The sequence below is a fragment of the Natator depressus genome, chromosome 6, assembly GCF_965152275.1.
Source record: "Natator depressus isolate rNatDep1 chromosome 6, rNatDep2.hap1, whole genome shotgun sequence".
NCBI classification, from domain to species: Eukaryota; Metazoa; Chordata; order Testudines; family Cheloniidae; genus Natator; species Natator depressus.
This window is the reverse complement of record NC_134239.1, coordinates 67,609,293-67,624,395: the sequence shown is the minus strand read 5'-3', so window position 1 is coordinate 67,624,395 and position 15,103 is coordinate 67,609,293. Positions and strand designations below refer to the sequence as shown.

At 45.5% G+C, this 15,103-nt stretch overlaps 1 protein-coding gene across 1 annotated transcript; it reads right to left on the bottom strand.

Moving 5' to 3' along the window:
* On the bottom strand, window positions 1-12,054 carry LOC141989196 (acyl-coenzyme A thioesterase 1-like). The gene is made up of 3 exons (XM_074955612.1): window positions 11,360-12,054; window positions 3,876-4,078; window positions 1-1,130 (listed from the first exon to the last, which is right to left on the bottom strand). Exons 1-3 carry the CDS (start codon window positions 11,946-11,948, stop codon window positions 528-530), a joined length of 1,395 nt encoding a protein of 464 aa, XP_074811713.1. The 5' UTR covers window positions 11,949-12,054; the 3' UTR covers window positions 1-527.
* Between the last annotated feature and the right edge of the window lie 3,049 nt (window positions 12,055-15,103).

The following is a 15,103-nucleotide window of genomic DNA, read 5'->3' as shown; positions in this document are numbered from 1 at the left end:
CGAAAATCCTCAAACATGTATTTATTTAATTTTAATGATAATGAAAAAAATCTCCATAAAACACTAAGTTGATCTTACAGTCAATTTTAGCTTGGATTTGCAAGGCACTGGATTTTGAAACTTATCAAACCAACGAACAGTTTAAGTAAATTTAATTCAGAAGCAATTAGTGACAATATTTCAATTCAGTTTCTTATAATCCAAGCCATGAGACTATAATGAGAATCATATATAATGGCTAAATCCCCACAGAGTAGGCTGAAAGTTAACTCTACTGTGCACTAATCCTCAACTAGTGGGATGTGACTTACAAGTGGGTCATGTCCAATGGACTGAGAAAACAGAAAACCCTCTGGTCCCCTAAGGTCCGGCAGCAATTTGGGCAGTAGAGAGGAGGAACAAAAAAATTCAGCTTAAAGATTTATTCACTCAAATTCCCTTTCATACTCACTGAAAGATTCTTTTACCCAAGTAAACTTTAACAACTAGTAATTTTATCTGTAAAATGCACCTTATAGCCAGATGTCTCACAGCTTGGGTGTTACACCTTGTTTACCATTGAGATGTTTATGGAAGAAGGCTTGGATTTGCTGCCAAGCATCCACTTGTGCCACAGAATGAGCTTTGGGTTCACCTCCCCAGATCACAGGACTGCCAACCAACAGGTGCATTGAGGCTGAGCACATTGGGGAAAAGGGGGGTTCAATATAATGCCCTGCTCCAGGGTAACAGACTATCTCAGGCTTTTCCTTTCCATGAGCCTGCAAACGATTGGAGGCTTCAGTAGCTAAGAATTCGCTCTTCCAGTTATGATCATCCTTGCCAACAATGAACAGGAAGTGCCCCTCAGCTTTCTCCAGTGGGATAAAGCTTTGATGGTCAGGCCCCTCTAGTGGGTTATTCAAGACATCCACAATATCTGCAATCCCAGACTTATCAAACTTGATGCGTTTCAGATTGACGCCAAGAGGTGGAATGGTGATATCCTTGTAACGAAGCACTGCACCCACATTGGCCACAGAGCCATTGATGGTGACAGTGGCAGTAATGCCTTTTAAGAAGGAAGCCATTGAGATACATAGGTCACCACCTTTGGAGATTCCAAGTAACCCAATTCCAGGACCTTTAACCTGAGTGGGAGAGAAAGAGAGGTCATTAGCATTGAATGGAAATTAATAATCTTACATTTCTATAGCACCTATTTTCCATTTGGATCTCTAAGGACTCAAACTCTGATAACTGTATGAACTTCATAGAAATCTATTCACCCTCTAGTGAATGCTGCCACATCTAGAGTGGGGTAGAGTGACTGTTTTTACATTGCAAAGTAATGGTATTACAGATAACTAATTAATATTAACTCCCAGGAGAAAAGTCACTTACTGAATCAGCAATACTCTTTCCTGTAGTAGCCTAGGTTTTCATTATAATTCTTCCATTCAAGTATTAGCTCAACCCAATTCTGCATAGTTTATGAGATCACCACAGCTTGAGGAATGGCTTCAACCTCACTTCTAAGGTAGAGGGGGTCCCTTGCATTTTAGCTGGGTTTGAGCTTACCATCAAAAAACAAAAAACACATACAAATAGATATACACATTTTAAAACAACTATATTCTAGGTTTTCTTCAGATCTAGTGTGTTGGCGAAGAGGAGGACATCTATACTGAATATTAATTCCCAGACAAAAACTATGATAAATTGGTGTTAAGACTGAGTACATATTGGTATTTTAAAGAAAATACATTTCAGAGATGCTGTTGTAACCCACTGGACATGTGTGTTATACGTCCCACACTGTGCCTAAGGGAAAGAGGATGCAAGTTGTTTACAACTCCCAGCTATGGAACCTGGCTCTTTCGCTCAGTCGGTAGATAGATTTGTACTTAGAACTCTGGAGGTCCCCAGTTGAATCCTGGTGTCAAGCAAGATGGCAGTTGTCACCCTAATTATCCTCACACCAAGTATTACAAGCCCAGGAAATTCAGAGTCAGGGTTCTACTTAAAGAAATCCAAACATATTAAGATATAGTAAAACACAGTTAAGGCACCCAAACAACTTTAACTCCAGTCTATATTGATGCAATACAATAACCATACACTTATAATTAGTGTACAATAGGGTTTGCAGCCCCAGATGAGATTTTTAAATTTTTAAAGATACTGTACATTCAATTTGTCCTCCCTCATAGTGTCATTGGTGGAAGCCACCCATGACTGGTTCTAGGGGTGGGTAGGAAGGGCAGTTGCCCTAGGCACCTTCTTCCAGGGGGTGCTGGCACAGATTGGCTTTTTCCCCCCCTCCACTCCAATTGGTTGGCCATTTTTCCCCCCCTCCTTTCTCAGCTGCTTGGGAGAAGGCAGCAAAAATGTTTTCCGTCCTGGCCAGCAAGGTGACTGCTGAAGGCAGCTTGGCTTCACTCTCATTGGGAAAATGAGAGATGGCAGCCATTTTAAAAGGGGCCAGTTCTTCATGAAATTCTCTGTAGAACATCATTATTATTGTACTGCTTCTGAAGGAGAAATGTTCAGTTAATAATAATGCTAAAAATGAACATTAATCCCAAGAATGTTTCTTCAACTGTAGCTGATGCACAAGATTTCAGTGAGTTTTAACTACTCAGGAAGTTTGAAGAATCCGCATTATTCCATTAAGATAATTTGGCACAGAAAAAAAATTCTTAAAAGGGCCCATTTGTAATTAATTTTTATATCAAACTACTCACAATGTACTTGTAAAGAAAGAAATTTGAGAATTTACTCAAAGAATAAGTGCTGTAATTTTGGGAAGGATACACTGCAATTTTCTTTAGAATAGCTGAATTGCTGCTTTTAGTGCAAAATACTCAACCATAATTATGGAACTGTAACTGGTGCTTCTAGAGTACTTTCCTATATAAACTTTTCCATTTATAAATGCAAATTCACAATAGTAAAAAACAGCATGATCTTGGAAGATAGCCAACCTGGTTAAAATATTTGTAAAAGGTTTAATCTAACTCCATAATGATTCCAGAGTGGTCATCATGTGTAAGACACTCAAATATGAACACTTAACTAAAGACTGTGCCATAGTTTACTAAGATTACTCTCCTTCACCACCTGTTTCACCACTAGCATAAGTGGCTGCAACTCCACTGGCTTCGAAGAACTGGAGGAAGGGGTTAAATTATGCAGGACCTTCAAAAGATGAAGGACATGGAATTTTAACATGATAGAAAATATAATGGGGGAAGGAGGCACCGACGGCATTCAAAGAGGGTGGGGCATCCTGTGCTCAGTGTGGTGGGACAGAAATGGGATTTCACCGATATATTGGATAGATTAGAATGGCTCTAGTGGTTGTGGCTATTATGAATCGTACAAAGACAAGGCCTCAAAATATCAATCGCCAGGTACTGGAAACAAATGCAGTCCCAGAATACAAAATTTTAACATTTAGTAGTGACCATAACAGCTTCTTAAACTAAAAGGCAATAATTTGGTGTTTGTGGACTTCCTTGAACTGTGGATCACAGAAGCTTGCCATGCATAAAAACACTGTGTCATGGCCAATCTACAAAACAATAAAAATTAAACTCCTTTTGGAAGCTTGAGAATCTCTGGCAACAGCCCTCAAAAGAAACAGACACAACTTCAGTAGAATTTGATATCAACATGTGAGTGGGTGATTTGGGGGGGGCCTCAGTAAGACACCCTCCAGGAAATGGTACCAGCTAAACTGCAAAGCTCAAACTGACCAGTCATAGAGGATTACCAATACAAGTTGTTTACAATGGACTTTGATAGAGCTGAGATTTTAATCATATATTGCTTTACAACAGTCTTATGATGAGCGCTCCCTGTATCATGGGAACACCCATGAATAAACTGACCTGTGAGTGTTGCAACATATAGTTCACAGCTTCCTCAAAATACTCTAGATGGAATTCCTTCATATCTTTGGGGAGATCTTCATAGCCATAGTAAGCCAGAGCCAGTGTGGCAAAGCCATGATTGGCTAGAAGGCTTGCCCGATATTCAGGAAGCCCCCCCCCAGTACCATATAGGTCAATGATTCCAGGAAAGGGGCCATCTTCTGTAGGAGACCAAATAAAGGGATGTAATTAGCTCAAAATTCTTCCTTTACATTTCAAATTTCATACCATTTGTTTTTTACCTTGCTCTAAAATTTATTTATTTATTTATTTATTTTTAAAAGGAAAGCTACAAGATTAAGGTTCACTAGGTTCTCCATAAACTACTAAATACTTCAGAGATTATAATAGAAAGCCTGCTATGTCATGTGCAGGTCTGGATAATAATACATATTCTTGCAATTACTGAAGAAACCAAGGATTATTTGACAAAAGCCATTATTGATTGTGATTTCCCCCACATGTCTATTTAGGTGCCATACATTGTTAAAAACCAGAAATCTTTATTATTCAATAAAATTACCAAAAAGAAAAAAAAAATCAACCATATCGCAGGCACAAGTCTCCAATTCCTTTAAACCTTCATCTGTCTCTAGGCCCTGGTCTACACTAGGAGTTGAGGTCGAATTTAGCAGCGTTAAATCGATTTAACCCTGCACTCATCCAGACGATGAACCCCTTTTTTTCGACTTAAAGGAAAGGTGTAAAATCTTAAAATCGATTTCCTTACTCCACCTCTGACAAGGGGATTAGCGCTTAAATCGGCCTTGCCAGGTTGAATTTGGGGTACTGTGGACGCAATTAGACGGTATTGGCCTCCGGGAGCTATCCCAGAGTGCTTTACTGTGACCGCTCTGGACAGCACTCTCAACTCAGATGCGCTGGCCAGGTAGACAGGAAAAGGCCCGCAAACTTTTGAATTTCAATTTCCTGTTTGCATGGTCACCTGCAGCTTGCCACGCTGGCCAGAGCTCATCAGCAGAGGTGACCATGCAGAGCTCATCAGCAGAGGTGACCATGATGGAGTCCCAGAATCGCAAAAGAGCTCCAGCATGGACCGAACGGGAGGTATGGGATCTGATCGCTGTATGGGGAGAGGAATCCGTGCTATCAGAACTCCGTTCCAGTTTTCAAAATGCCAAGACATTTGTCAAAATCTCCCAGGGTATGAAGGACAGAGGCCATAACAGGGACCTGAAGCAGTGCCACGTGAAATTTAAGGAGCTGAGGCAAGCCTACCAGAAAACCAGAGAGGCAAACGGCTGCTCCGGGTCAGAGCCCCAAACATGCCACTTCTATGATGAGCTGCATGCCATTTTAGGGGGTTCAGCCACCACTACCCCAGCCGTGTTGTTTGACTCCTTCAATGGAGATGGAGGCAACACAGAAGCAGGTTTTGGGGACGAGGAAGATGATGATGAAGTTGTAGATAGCTCACAGCAAGGAAGCGGAGAAACCGGTTTTCCCGACAGCCAGAAACTGTTTCTCACCCTGGACCTGGAGCCAGTACCCCCCGAACCCACCCAAGGCTGCCTCCCGGACCCGCCAGGCGGAGAAGGGACCTCTGGTGAGTGTATCTTTTAAAATACTACACATGGTTTAAAAGCAAGCATGTGAAAGGATTAATTTGCCCTGGCATTTGCGGCTCTCCTGGATATACTCCCAAAGCCTTTGCAAAAGGTTTCTGGGGAGGGCAGCTTATTCCGTCCACCATGGCAGGACACTTTACCACACCAGGCCAGTAGCACATACTCGGGAATCATTGTAGAACAAAGCATTGCAGTGTATGTTTGCTGGCATTCAAACAACATCCGTTCTTTATCTCTCTGTGTTATCCTCAGCAGTGTGATATCATTCATGGTCACGTGGTTGAAATAGGGTGCTTTTCTTAAGGGGACATTCAAAGGTGGCCGTTCCTGCTGGGCTGTTTGCCTGTGGCTGAACAGAAATGTTTGCCGCTCTTAGCCGGGGGGAGGGGAGAGGGGCTAGCCACGTGGTGGGGGGAGGCAAAATGCGACCTTGGAACGAAAGCACATGTGCTGTGTATGTAATGTTAACAGCAAGGTTTACCATGAAAGAGTGTACCCATTGTTCTATAAAATGTGTCTTTTTAAATACCACTGTCCCTTTTTTTTCCCTCCACCAGCTGCATGTGTTTCAAGGATCACAGGATTTTCTCCTTCCCAGAGACTAGTGAAGATTAGAAGGCGAAAAAAACACACTCGTGATGAAATGTTCTCTGAGCTCATGCTGTCCTCCCACACTGACAGAGCACAGACGAATGCGTGGAGGCAGACAATGTCAGAGTGCAGGAAAGCACAAAATGACGGGAGGAGAGGTGGCAGGCTGAAGAGAGGGCTGAAGCTGAAAGGTGGTGGCAGCGTGATGAGAGGAGGCAGGATTCAATGCTGAGGCTGCTAGAGGATCAAACTAATGTGCTCCAGCGTATGGTTGAGCTGCAGGAAAGGCAGCAGGAGCACAGACCTCCGCTACAGCCCCTGTGTAACCAACCGCCCTCCTCCCCAAGTTCCATAGCCTCCTCACCCAGACGCCCAAGAACGCAGTGGGGAGGCCTCCGGCCACCCAGCAACTCCACCCCAGAGGATTGCCCAAACAACAAAAGGCTGGCATTCAATAAGTTTTAAAGTTTTAAACTTTTAAAGTGCTGTGTATCCTTGTCCTTCCCTCCTCCACCACCTCTCCTGGTGCTTCTCTCCTCCACCACCCCTCCCAGGCTACCTTGGCAGTTATCCCCCTATTCGTGTGATGAATTAATAAGGAATGCATGAACGTGAAGCAACAATGACTTTATTGCCTCTGCAAGTGGTGATCGAAGGGAGGAGGGGAGGGTGGTTAGCTTACAGGGAAGTAGAGTGAACCAAGGGGCGGGAGGTTTCATCAAGGAGAAACAAACAGAACTTTCACACCGTAGCCTGGCCAGTCACGAAACTGGTTTTCAAAGCTTCTCTGATGCGCACTGTGCCCTCCTGTACTCTTCTAACTGCCTTGGTGTCTCGCTGCGCGTAACCAGCGGCCAGGCGATTTGCCTCAACCTCCCACCCCGCCATAAACATCTCCCCCTTACTCTAACAGATATTGTGGAGCGCACAGCAAGCAGTAATAACAGTGGGAATATTGGTTTCGCTGAGGTCTAACCGAGTCAGTAAACTGCGCTAGCGCGCTTTTAAACGTCCAAATGCACATTCTACCACCATTCTGCACTTGCTCAGCCTGTAGTTGAACAGCTCCTGACTACTGTCCAGGCTGCCTGTGTATGGCTTCATGAGCCATGGCATTAAGGGGTAGGCTGGGTCCCCAAGGATAACTATAGGCATTTCAACATCCCCAACCGTTATTTTCTGGTCTGGGAATAAAGTCCCTTCCTGAAGCTTTTGAAACAGACCAGAGTTCCTGAAAATGCGAGCGTCATGTACCTTTCCCAGCCATCCCACGTTGATGTTGGTGAAACGTCCCTTGTGATCCACCAGTGCTTGCAGCACTATTGAAAAGTACCCCTTGCGGTTTATGTACTCGCCGGCTTGGTGCTCCGGTGCCAAGATAGGGATATGGGCTCCCTCTATGGCCCCACCACAGTTAGGGAATCCTATTATAGCAAAGCCATCCACTATGACCTGCACATTTCCCAGGGTCACTACCCTTGATATCAGCAGATCTTTGATTGAGCTGGCTACTTGCATCACAGCAGCCCCCACAGTAGATTTGCCCACTCCAAATAGATTCCCGACTGACTGGTAGCTGTCTGGCATTGCAAGCTTCCGCAGGACTATTGCCACTCGCTTCTCAACTGTGAGGGCTGCTCTCATTTTGGTATTCATGCACTTCAGGGCAGGGGAAAGCAAGTTGCAAAGTTCCATGAAAGTGCCCTTACGCATGCGAAAGTTTCGCAGCCACTGGGGATCGTCCCAGACCTGCAACACTACACGGTCCCACCAGTCTGTGCTTGTTTCCCGGGACCAGAATTGGCGTTCCACGGCATGAACCTGCCCCATTAGCACCATGATGCCTGTATTGCCAGGGCCCATGCTTTGAGAGAAGTCTGTGTCCATGTCCTCATCACTCTCGTCACCGCACTGACGTCGCCTACTCGCCCGGTTTCGCTTTGCCAGGTTCTGGTGCTGCATATACTGCTGGATAATGCGTGTGGTGTTTAATGTGCTCCTAATTCCCAGAGTGATCTGAGCGGGCTCCATGCTTGCCGTGGTATGGCGTCTGCACAGAAAAAAGGTGCGGAACGATTGTCTGTCGTTGCTTTCACAGAGGGAGGGAGGGAGGGAAGGAGGGCCTGATGACATGTACCCAGAACCACCCGCGACAATGTTTTTTGCCCCATCAGGCATTGGGATCTCAACCCAGAATTCCAATGGGCAGCGGAGACTGTGGGAACTGTGGGATAGCTACCCACAGTGCAACACTCCAGAAGTCGACACTAGCCTCGGTACTGTGGAAGCACTCCACCGAGTTAATGCACTTAATGCACTTAGAGCATTTTGTGTGGGGACACACACAATTGACTATTTAAAAACGATTTCTAAAAAAAGACTTCTATAAATTCGACCTAATTTCATAGTGTAGACATACCCTTAGTTGACACCCCCTTACCCCATCCTTAGAGAAAGCCTCAGAAACAGATGGTTCTTGCAATGGGTAATCAAATCCAACATCTAGTACACCAAGACAGAAGACAGGTTTCAGAGACGTGGACTTCACTGAGAACATGCCATTACCTCCCTTTTATAATCAGGTGGTGAGTGTTAGCTGGAGTCCCTCATGTGTTATTAAATATTAACTTTTATCATTTTTGTACGTTAAACGCTTAATTCTATTATATGCATTTTTATTCTGTGTATCTATTTATTGCCCTACATATATTTAAATTAAAAAGTTCTTTGTCCTTCAATTAAACATAATGGGTGAAGGGAAAATGAACTTTATAATGGAATGCGTGTAATCTTTTAACACTAGTTTTTACCCTGCCTTTACTAATATAGTCCAGGTGTCCAGGGAAAATAGCCCTCAAATTACTAAGTGTCTACAGAAGTAGGTTATAAACAAAACTGGATGATTGATAAGGGATATTTGTTATTGCACATGTTTTATGTAATGGAGGAAATAAGGATCCATTGAAAGACGTTTATAAACTTAGTAAGAACTGCTGGTTGTCACAGCTCTCAGTAATAATGACCGAATTAGAATTCCCTTTGGCTTACTGACAGGTTTCAGAGTAACAGCTGTGTTAGTCTGTATTCGTAAAAAGAAAAGGAGTACTTGTGGCACCTTAGAGACTAACCAGTTTATTTGAGCATGAGCTTTCGTGAGCTACAGCTCACTTCATCGGATGCATAGCATATCGTGGAAACTGCAGAAGACATTATATACACACAGAGACCATGAAACAAAACTTCCTCCCACCCCACTCTCCTGCTGGTAACAGCTTATCTAAAGTGATCATCAAGGAGGGCCATTTCCAGCACAAATCCAGTATAAGTATGTGTGTCTGTGGGGGGGGGGGGGGTGGAAGGGTGAGAAAACCTGGATTTGTGCTGGAAATGGCCCTCCTTGATGATCACTTTAGATAAGCTGTTACCAGCAGGAGAGTGGGGTGGGAGGAAGTTTTGTTTCATGGTCTCTGTGTGTATATAATGTCTTCTGCAGTTTCCACGATACGCTATGCATCCGATGAAGTGAGCTGTAGCTCACGAAAGCTCATGCTCAAATAAACTGGTTAGTCTCTAAGGTGCCACAAGTAATCCTTTTCTTTTTTCTTTGGCTTACTGATCATGTAACCTAAAGATATCATAAAAGAAAGCTCATAAGTAATTAGGTACAATGAAAATGTCAAAACAGAACACATAGTGCAATTAATTGTGGGAAAGTATTTTTCCTCCAAAAAGGAGTTTTTGTCTCACACTCTATAAAATGACAGAGGTTTGGGGACTTGGATTGGGAACTAACAATGCCAGCATTCCACTGAGTACACAGGAAGGGACCAAATTACCTTCTCTTCACCATCTGTGGGGTGGTAAAATACGTCTTCCTGTATTCTTTGTAGTGCTGTACTAATCTGATTTATAATCTTTGATTAAATAATTCCATTTGAGCCTATCTGACAATCTCAAATTATTAAATTCAAACACACAACACATTCCTGCAGTGGCCATGGTACGACATGGGAAGAGTTGGTATCTTATATACTCTATATCCCAAACCATTAAGTACAGCCTTACACAGAAAGACCTGTATTCAGATAATTTTTATGTTAGATAAATTTCTGGATATCACTGGTGAGGTCTGCATGCAAAAGAAAAGGATGCAGTCTCCTCATCAAGTATAAATGATTAAAAAGTGGACTTCACTTCCCATGGCATGTGAAGAGGAACTGTAGACTTCAGAAAGACCCCAAGGTTAAGAATCTGAGAAATAAAGAGTGAGCATACCCCACCCGTCAAGGCTACTAATATAATTTCTGGCACCATCTTGGCTGGATTGAGTTTCAGTCCATCCCTCATCTTTGCCACAGTCTTTGTTAATCATGGCCTAGGATACTTCACCAAACTAACAAGTCAAAAAGAGATGTAAATATATAGAAAACTAGTTATTGAAGACATAGCTCAACCCTCTTTATCCCCCATACTTCCTCACTAACCTCCTGAACACCTCCACCCGCCTGTCGCCTGCCGGGATGTCCTACCCTGCTGGGGCAGCCCTCCTCGGTGCAGGACATTACAGTCACAAGTAAAAGGTTGTAGTAAAGGTAAAGTGCCCCACACTTTGAGGACCTCTGCTATAGTCAGTGGTTAGGAGGCTCACTGGAGAGATGACAGATTCCCCATTGAAATCCCTTATCAGGCAGAAGGGTGAACTGAACCAGGGTCTCCCACATCATAGGTAACCACAGGATAAAGATTTATGAAGGAGACCACTGCAGATGCCCTTGCCACCTCCCTTCCCCGTTGTTTTGTATGGCGTTAGCCATGCTCACAGTATGGAGTGAGTGAAGCCTACTAGACCTCTACCTTCCATTCCACATCAGTATAAACAGTTTATTTTGGAAGCTGGCTGCTGAAAACTCCTGCGTGTGTGCTGTTTATACTCTATTAGAGTGACATTATGTGCGGCTTTGCGGGGGTGGGGGGGCTAGGGGCTCTGCTTCTGGACGCGGGAGGGGGCTGCTTTGGGGCGGCACTTTAACGCGAAGCATGTTTTTGGATGGCTCTGGGCCACTCGCTTCTGGCGGGGGGCAGGGTTGTTTGTAACATTCAGCAGGGGGGAGAGGGGCTCCCCGGGACTCCGTCTGGAAATTAGTCGGGAAATCCCGACGCCCTGTGGAACGTGGGACTCAGCAGGCTGAGGGGCCGCGCCCTGCCCGGCTGCCGGGGGAAGCCCCGAGGAGGGAGGTGTAGGGGCAGTACCCGGTTACTCACCAGGAGGCAGGAAGAGTGTGGCCCGGATCCTCCCCTCTCGCACCGGGATCCTCCTCACCCCTTCCCGCAGGAAGCTCCGCTCGTGGGCACCCCTGGCCAGCAGCCGGCTGGGGAGGGGCCCGTGGCCCTCGAACACCTCCAGCTCCAGGCAGAAGGGGCTTTGCACATCCCGCTTCACCAGCCGTCTGAAGGGTTTCTGGGGCTGCAGGGACCAGAGCAGCCCCATGGGGTCCAGGCCGGAGAAGCTGCCTCCCGGCAGCGCTGGGGAGCGGGTGAGCTCCAGCTCCCCGCTGCTCTCTGCCTGGTAGAGGGCGCAGGACTGGAAGAGCTCGCCCCCCTCGTCCTGCAGAGACAGACGGAGAGTGACCTCCTGCTGCGGGCACAGCCCGTGCACGGTGATAGCCAGCGGCTCATCGAACAGGCTGCGTGGGGCGGGCGAGAACTGAACACTGGGCGCCATGGTGGCGGCGGCGGCTCCCAGTGCCCGGGCTGGGCTGCGCCTGAGCACGTGGTGGCAGGATCGGTGCAGCAGCCTCTGCGCGCAGAACGTACCAGCGCCGCGCAGCATGCGCCGGGCGGCTAATGCCATGGCTAATGTCAGGCCGCCCCGCCAGCAGCGCGAGAGGACTGACTCCCCGACCACTTTCCGCGCAGGGGTGGTGCTTGGGTGAGTGCTGGTGGGTGGGGCGGGGACTGGCTCTAGTGCAGCACGGATGGCAGCCTTCTTCCTCTCATAGAATATCAGGGTTGGAAGAGACCTCAGGAGGTCATCTAGTCCAACCCCCTGCTCAAAGCAGGACCAATCTCCGCTGTGGAAGAGCCAGTACGGAGGAGGTTTTTGGTTGGTCACAACAGGATCTTTCTTTTACAACTGGGCCCCGTGCCACCCTTGGCTGTTTGGTGGACTGTTATTTATTTCTCTTCCGGTTGTTGTGGCACCATGTCATTCTGATCTGTTCTGAATTACATTGCATTATTGTCTTTCTTTAACACGTGTAAAAAGTTTTGTTTTAAAGTGTGTTATAGTATTAAAATGAATTAACATAAGTAGTTTAAACACTGAATTAAATCTGTCCTTTGAAAAGGTCTTTATATAATGTAGTTAGTAACTACACCTCATTCTTTCTTGCCCCTCTGATGCATTCCAAATTGTGAACGCTTCCTAGGGAAAGATCAATAGAGGCAGTTTTTCCTGAGAGAGTCCATCTGCATTTGAGGTTATGGAAATACTGAAAAAGTGTCAGGACGTTCTGAAAATTGCTTTGAATTTTTAAAAATTGTATATATATATATTTCTTTGTTTCCAATACCTCAAATAACTATCTCTGTAGTTTGCCCAGTAGTTGCTCTGTCTGTATCTGAAAATTCAGATATTTTTGTCTGGGGTGCAGGTGTGCTCTCCAGCATACATCCCAAGAGTTAACACCCACCTACATATGTCATTCCAGGGTGACACTCTCCAGCAAGCAATTCAGTCCTGATGAGGTGTCTAGGAACCAACCTTAAGAGAAGGGTCACTAAAAAGTTTTTAAAAGTTCCAGAACTTGCTGCATGTGAGAGAGGGGCCAGGTTTGGCATCAGCAAGGTCAATTTTGATAATCTCTCCCAATCTGCAAACTCTTGAGTTTGACCAGGCCTGTGTGAAGCTCATGGCAATACAGTAGTTGGGGTAACACAGTATTTCTGAGACAATGAGACTAGACCTTTTAACAGAAATACTACCAACAAATCTAAATATAGTAATTAAAACCCATGATCCGCAGTATGGTCACAGATTCATTTTATTTTATTTTTTTGCCTCAAATGGAAAAATAGCAATAAGGCACTGCATTATCGTGGTAAGCTATGATTGAAGAAGTATCAACTTACCATTCCATCAAAATGATTTACAGGACGGTTTGGCCAGAAATTGGCCAAGAGCACAGAGTCATTAGCCTTAGTACATCCTTCTCATGTGGACCAAATAGACTATAGCAGGGGTTCTCAAACTTCATTGCACCATGACCCCCTTCTCCCAACAAAAATTACTACAGGACCCCATGAGGGGGGACCGAAGCCTGAGCCCGCCCAAGCTCTGCCACCCCGGGTGGGGGTGGGGGACAAAACCAAAGCCCAAGGGCTTCAGCCCCAATCATGTGGCCTGTAACCTGAGCCCTGCTGCCCAGGGCTAAAGCCCTCGGGTTTGGGCTTTGGTCTTGGGCCCCAGCCCTGGTGACCCCTTTAAAACGGGCTCATGACCCACTTTGGGGTCCTGACCCACAGTTTGAGAACCTCTGGAATAGAGCATAAACCAAACGTAAAGTGCAGTCAAGATAAACAGTCTGGAGTATTGGATTCCACATAACATAACAAACTATTAAACATATACCCAGAAATCTACAGTCTTACACCGTATAACTACCTCAACGAAGCAGTCCCACTTTTAACTTGCATATCTGTCAGATAAACAAAATCCCAATAACTCCAAAGACAACACTGGGACCAAATTCAAGCGAGTGCAACTCTGTGGACTTCAGTGGAATCACAACCATTTACACCAGAACTGAACATGGCCTATTAACATACATAACTATAAAAACAATACATAAGATATTTGACCTGAGGCTTTTCATGGTACACCTACACTGGACTAAAAGACCTGCAGCATGGCTGCTGCAGGCCGGGGTCAGCTAACTCAGGCTCATGGGGCTTGGGCTATGGGGCTAAAAATTGGGCTTGGGCTAATGCAGGGGTCTCAAACACGCAGCCCACGGAGTTATTTCCTGCGGCCCGCCATAGGCGCTGACTCCAACAGCAGCCAAGCTCCCCTCCCCCCTGCTACCCCTTCTCTCCCTGAGCGCATGGCGTCCCCACTCCTCCGCTTACCTCCCAGCGCTTAGGACTTTCCAGGAGGGAGGGGAGAGGAGCAGGGACACAGCACGCTCAGGGGAGGAGGCGGAGAAGAGGTGGGTCTGGGGCGGAGATTTGGGGAAGGGAGAGGATGGAGGTGCGGGGCGGAGTTGGGGCAGGGACTTTGGGGACAGGATTGGAATGGGGGTGGGAAGAGGTGAGGCAGGGGCGGGGCCTCATCAAAGGGGTGAAGTGGGGGCGGGGCCGGGGCAGAGGAGGGGGCTTTAACCAAAGTAATTCTAAAAGTAAATGTGTGTTTTGTCATTTGAGTGAGGTGCATTACTGAGTGTTTATATTTTATTAAAACCCCTCTTCGCATTACAGTTTTTAAAAAGTTAATACATTGACTTTTAACAGCATACTATATTACTCTTCATTTTTTTCATTTTTGACGATACTTTCGTATCGTTGTATGAAAAGGTTTCAGTGATGTGGCCCTCGGGCCAATGTACTAGTCCTCATGTGGCCCTTGTGGTGATTGGAGTTTGAGATCCTTGGGCTAGAGCCTGGACTCTGGGACAATCCCACAGCTTGGGCTCCAGCCTGAGCCCGAATGTCTGGACAGCAATTTTACAGCTCTGCAGCCCAACCGTGAGCCAGAGTCAGCTGACCAAGGCCAGCTGTGGGTGTTTAATTGCTGTGTCAACACACCCTCAGTGTAAAATCTGCAATATCGGACCATTGGGCTAGAGTCTGATCTCATTTATACTGATGAAAATTGTAGTAATTTGTAGGGGTTGATTCCTAATATTGATGCAAAAATGGTTATTAATAAAATTGTTGTAATGAAGTCTTATGTTAAGTTTTTATAAACTTGCCTGAGCCTTTATTAAAATTTAAATACTTAAATATTTG

Coding starts and splice junctions, on each gene's coding strand:
- LOC141989196 (XM_074955612.1), bottom strand. CDS start 11,948: ATGGCATTAGCCGCCCGGCGCATGCTGCGCGGCGCTGGTACGTTCTGC. Junction 4,079..11,359: donor CACACTCTTCCTGCCTCCTG/GTGAGTAACCGG, acceptor GGTCTCCTACAG/AAGATGGCCCCTTTCCTGGA. Junction 1,131..3,875: donor ATATGTTGCAACACTCACAG/GTCAGTTTATTC, acceptor TCTCCCACTCAG/GTTAAAGGTCCTGGAATTGG.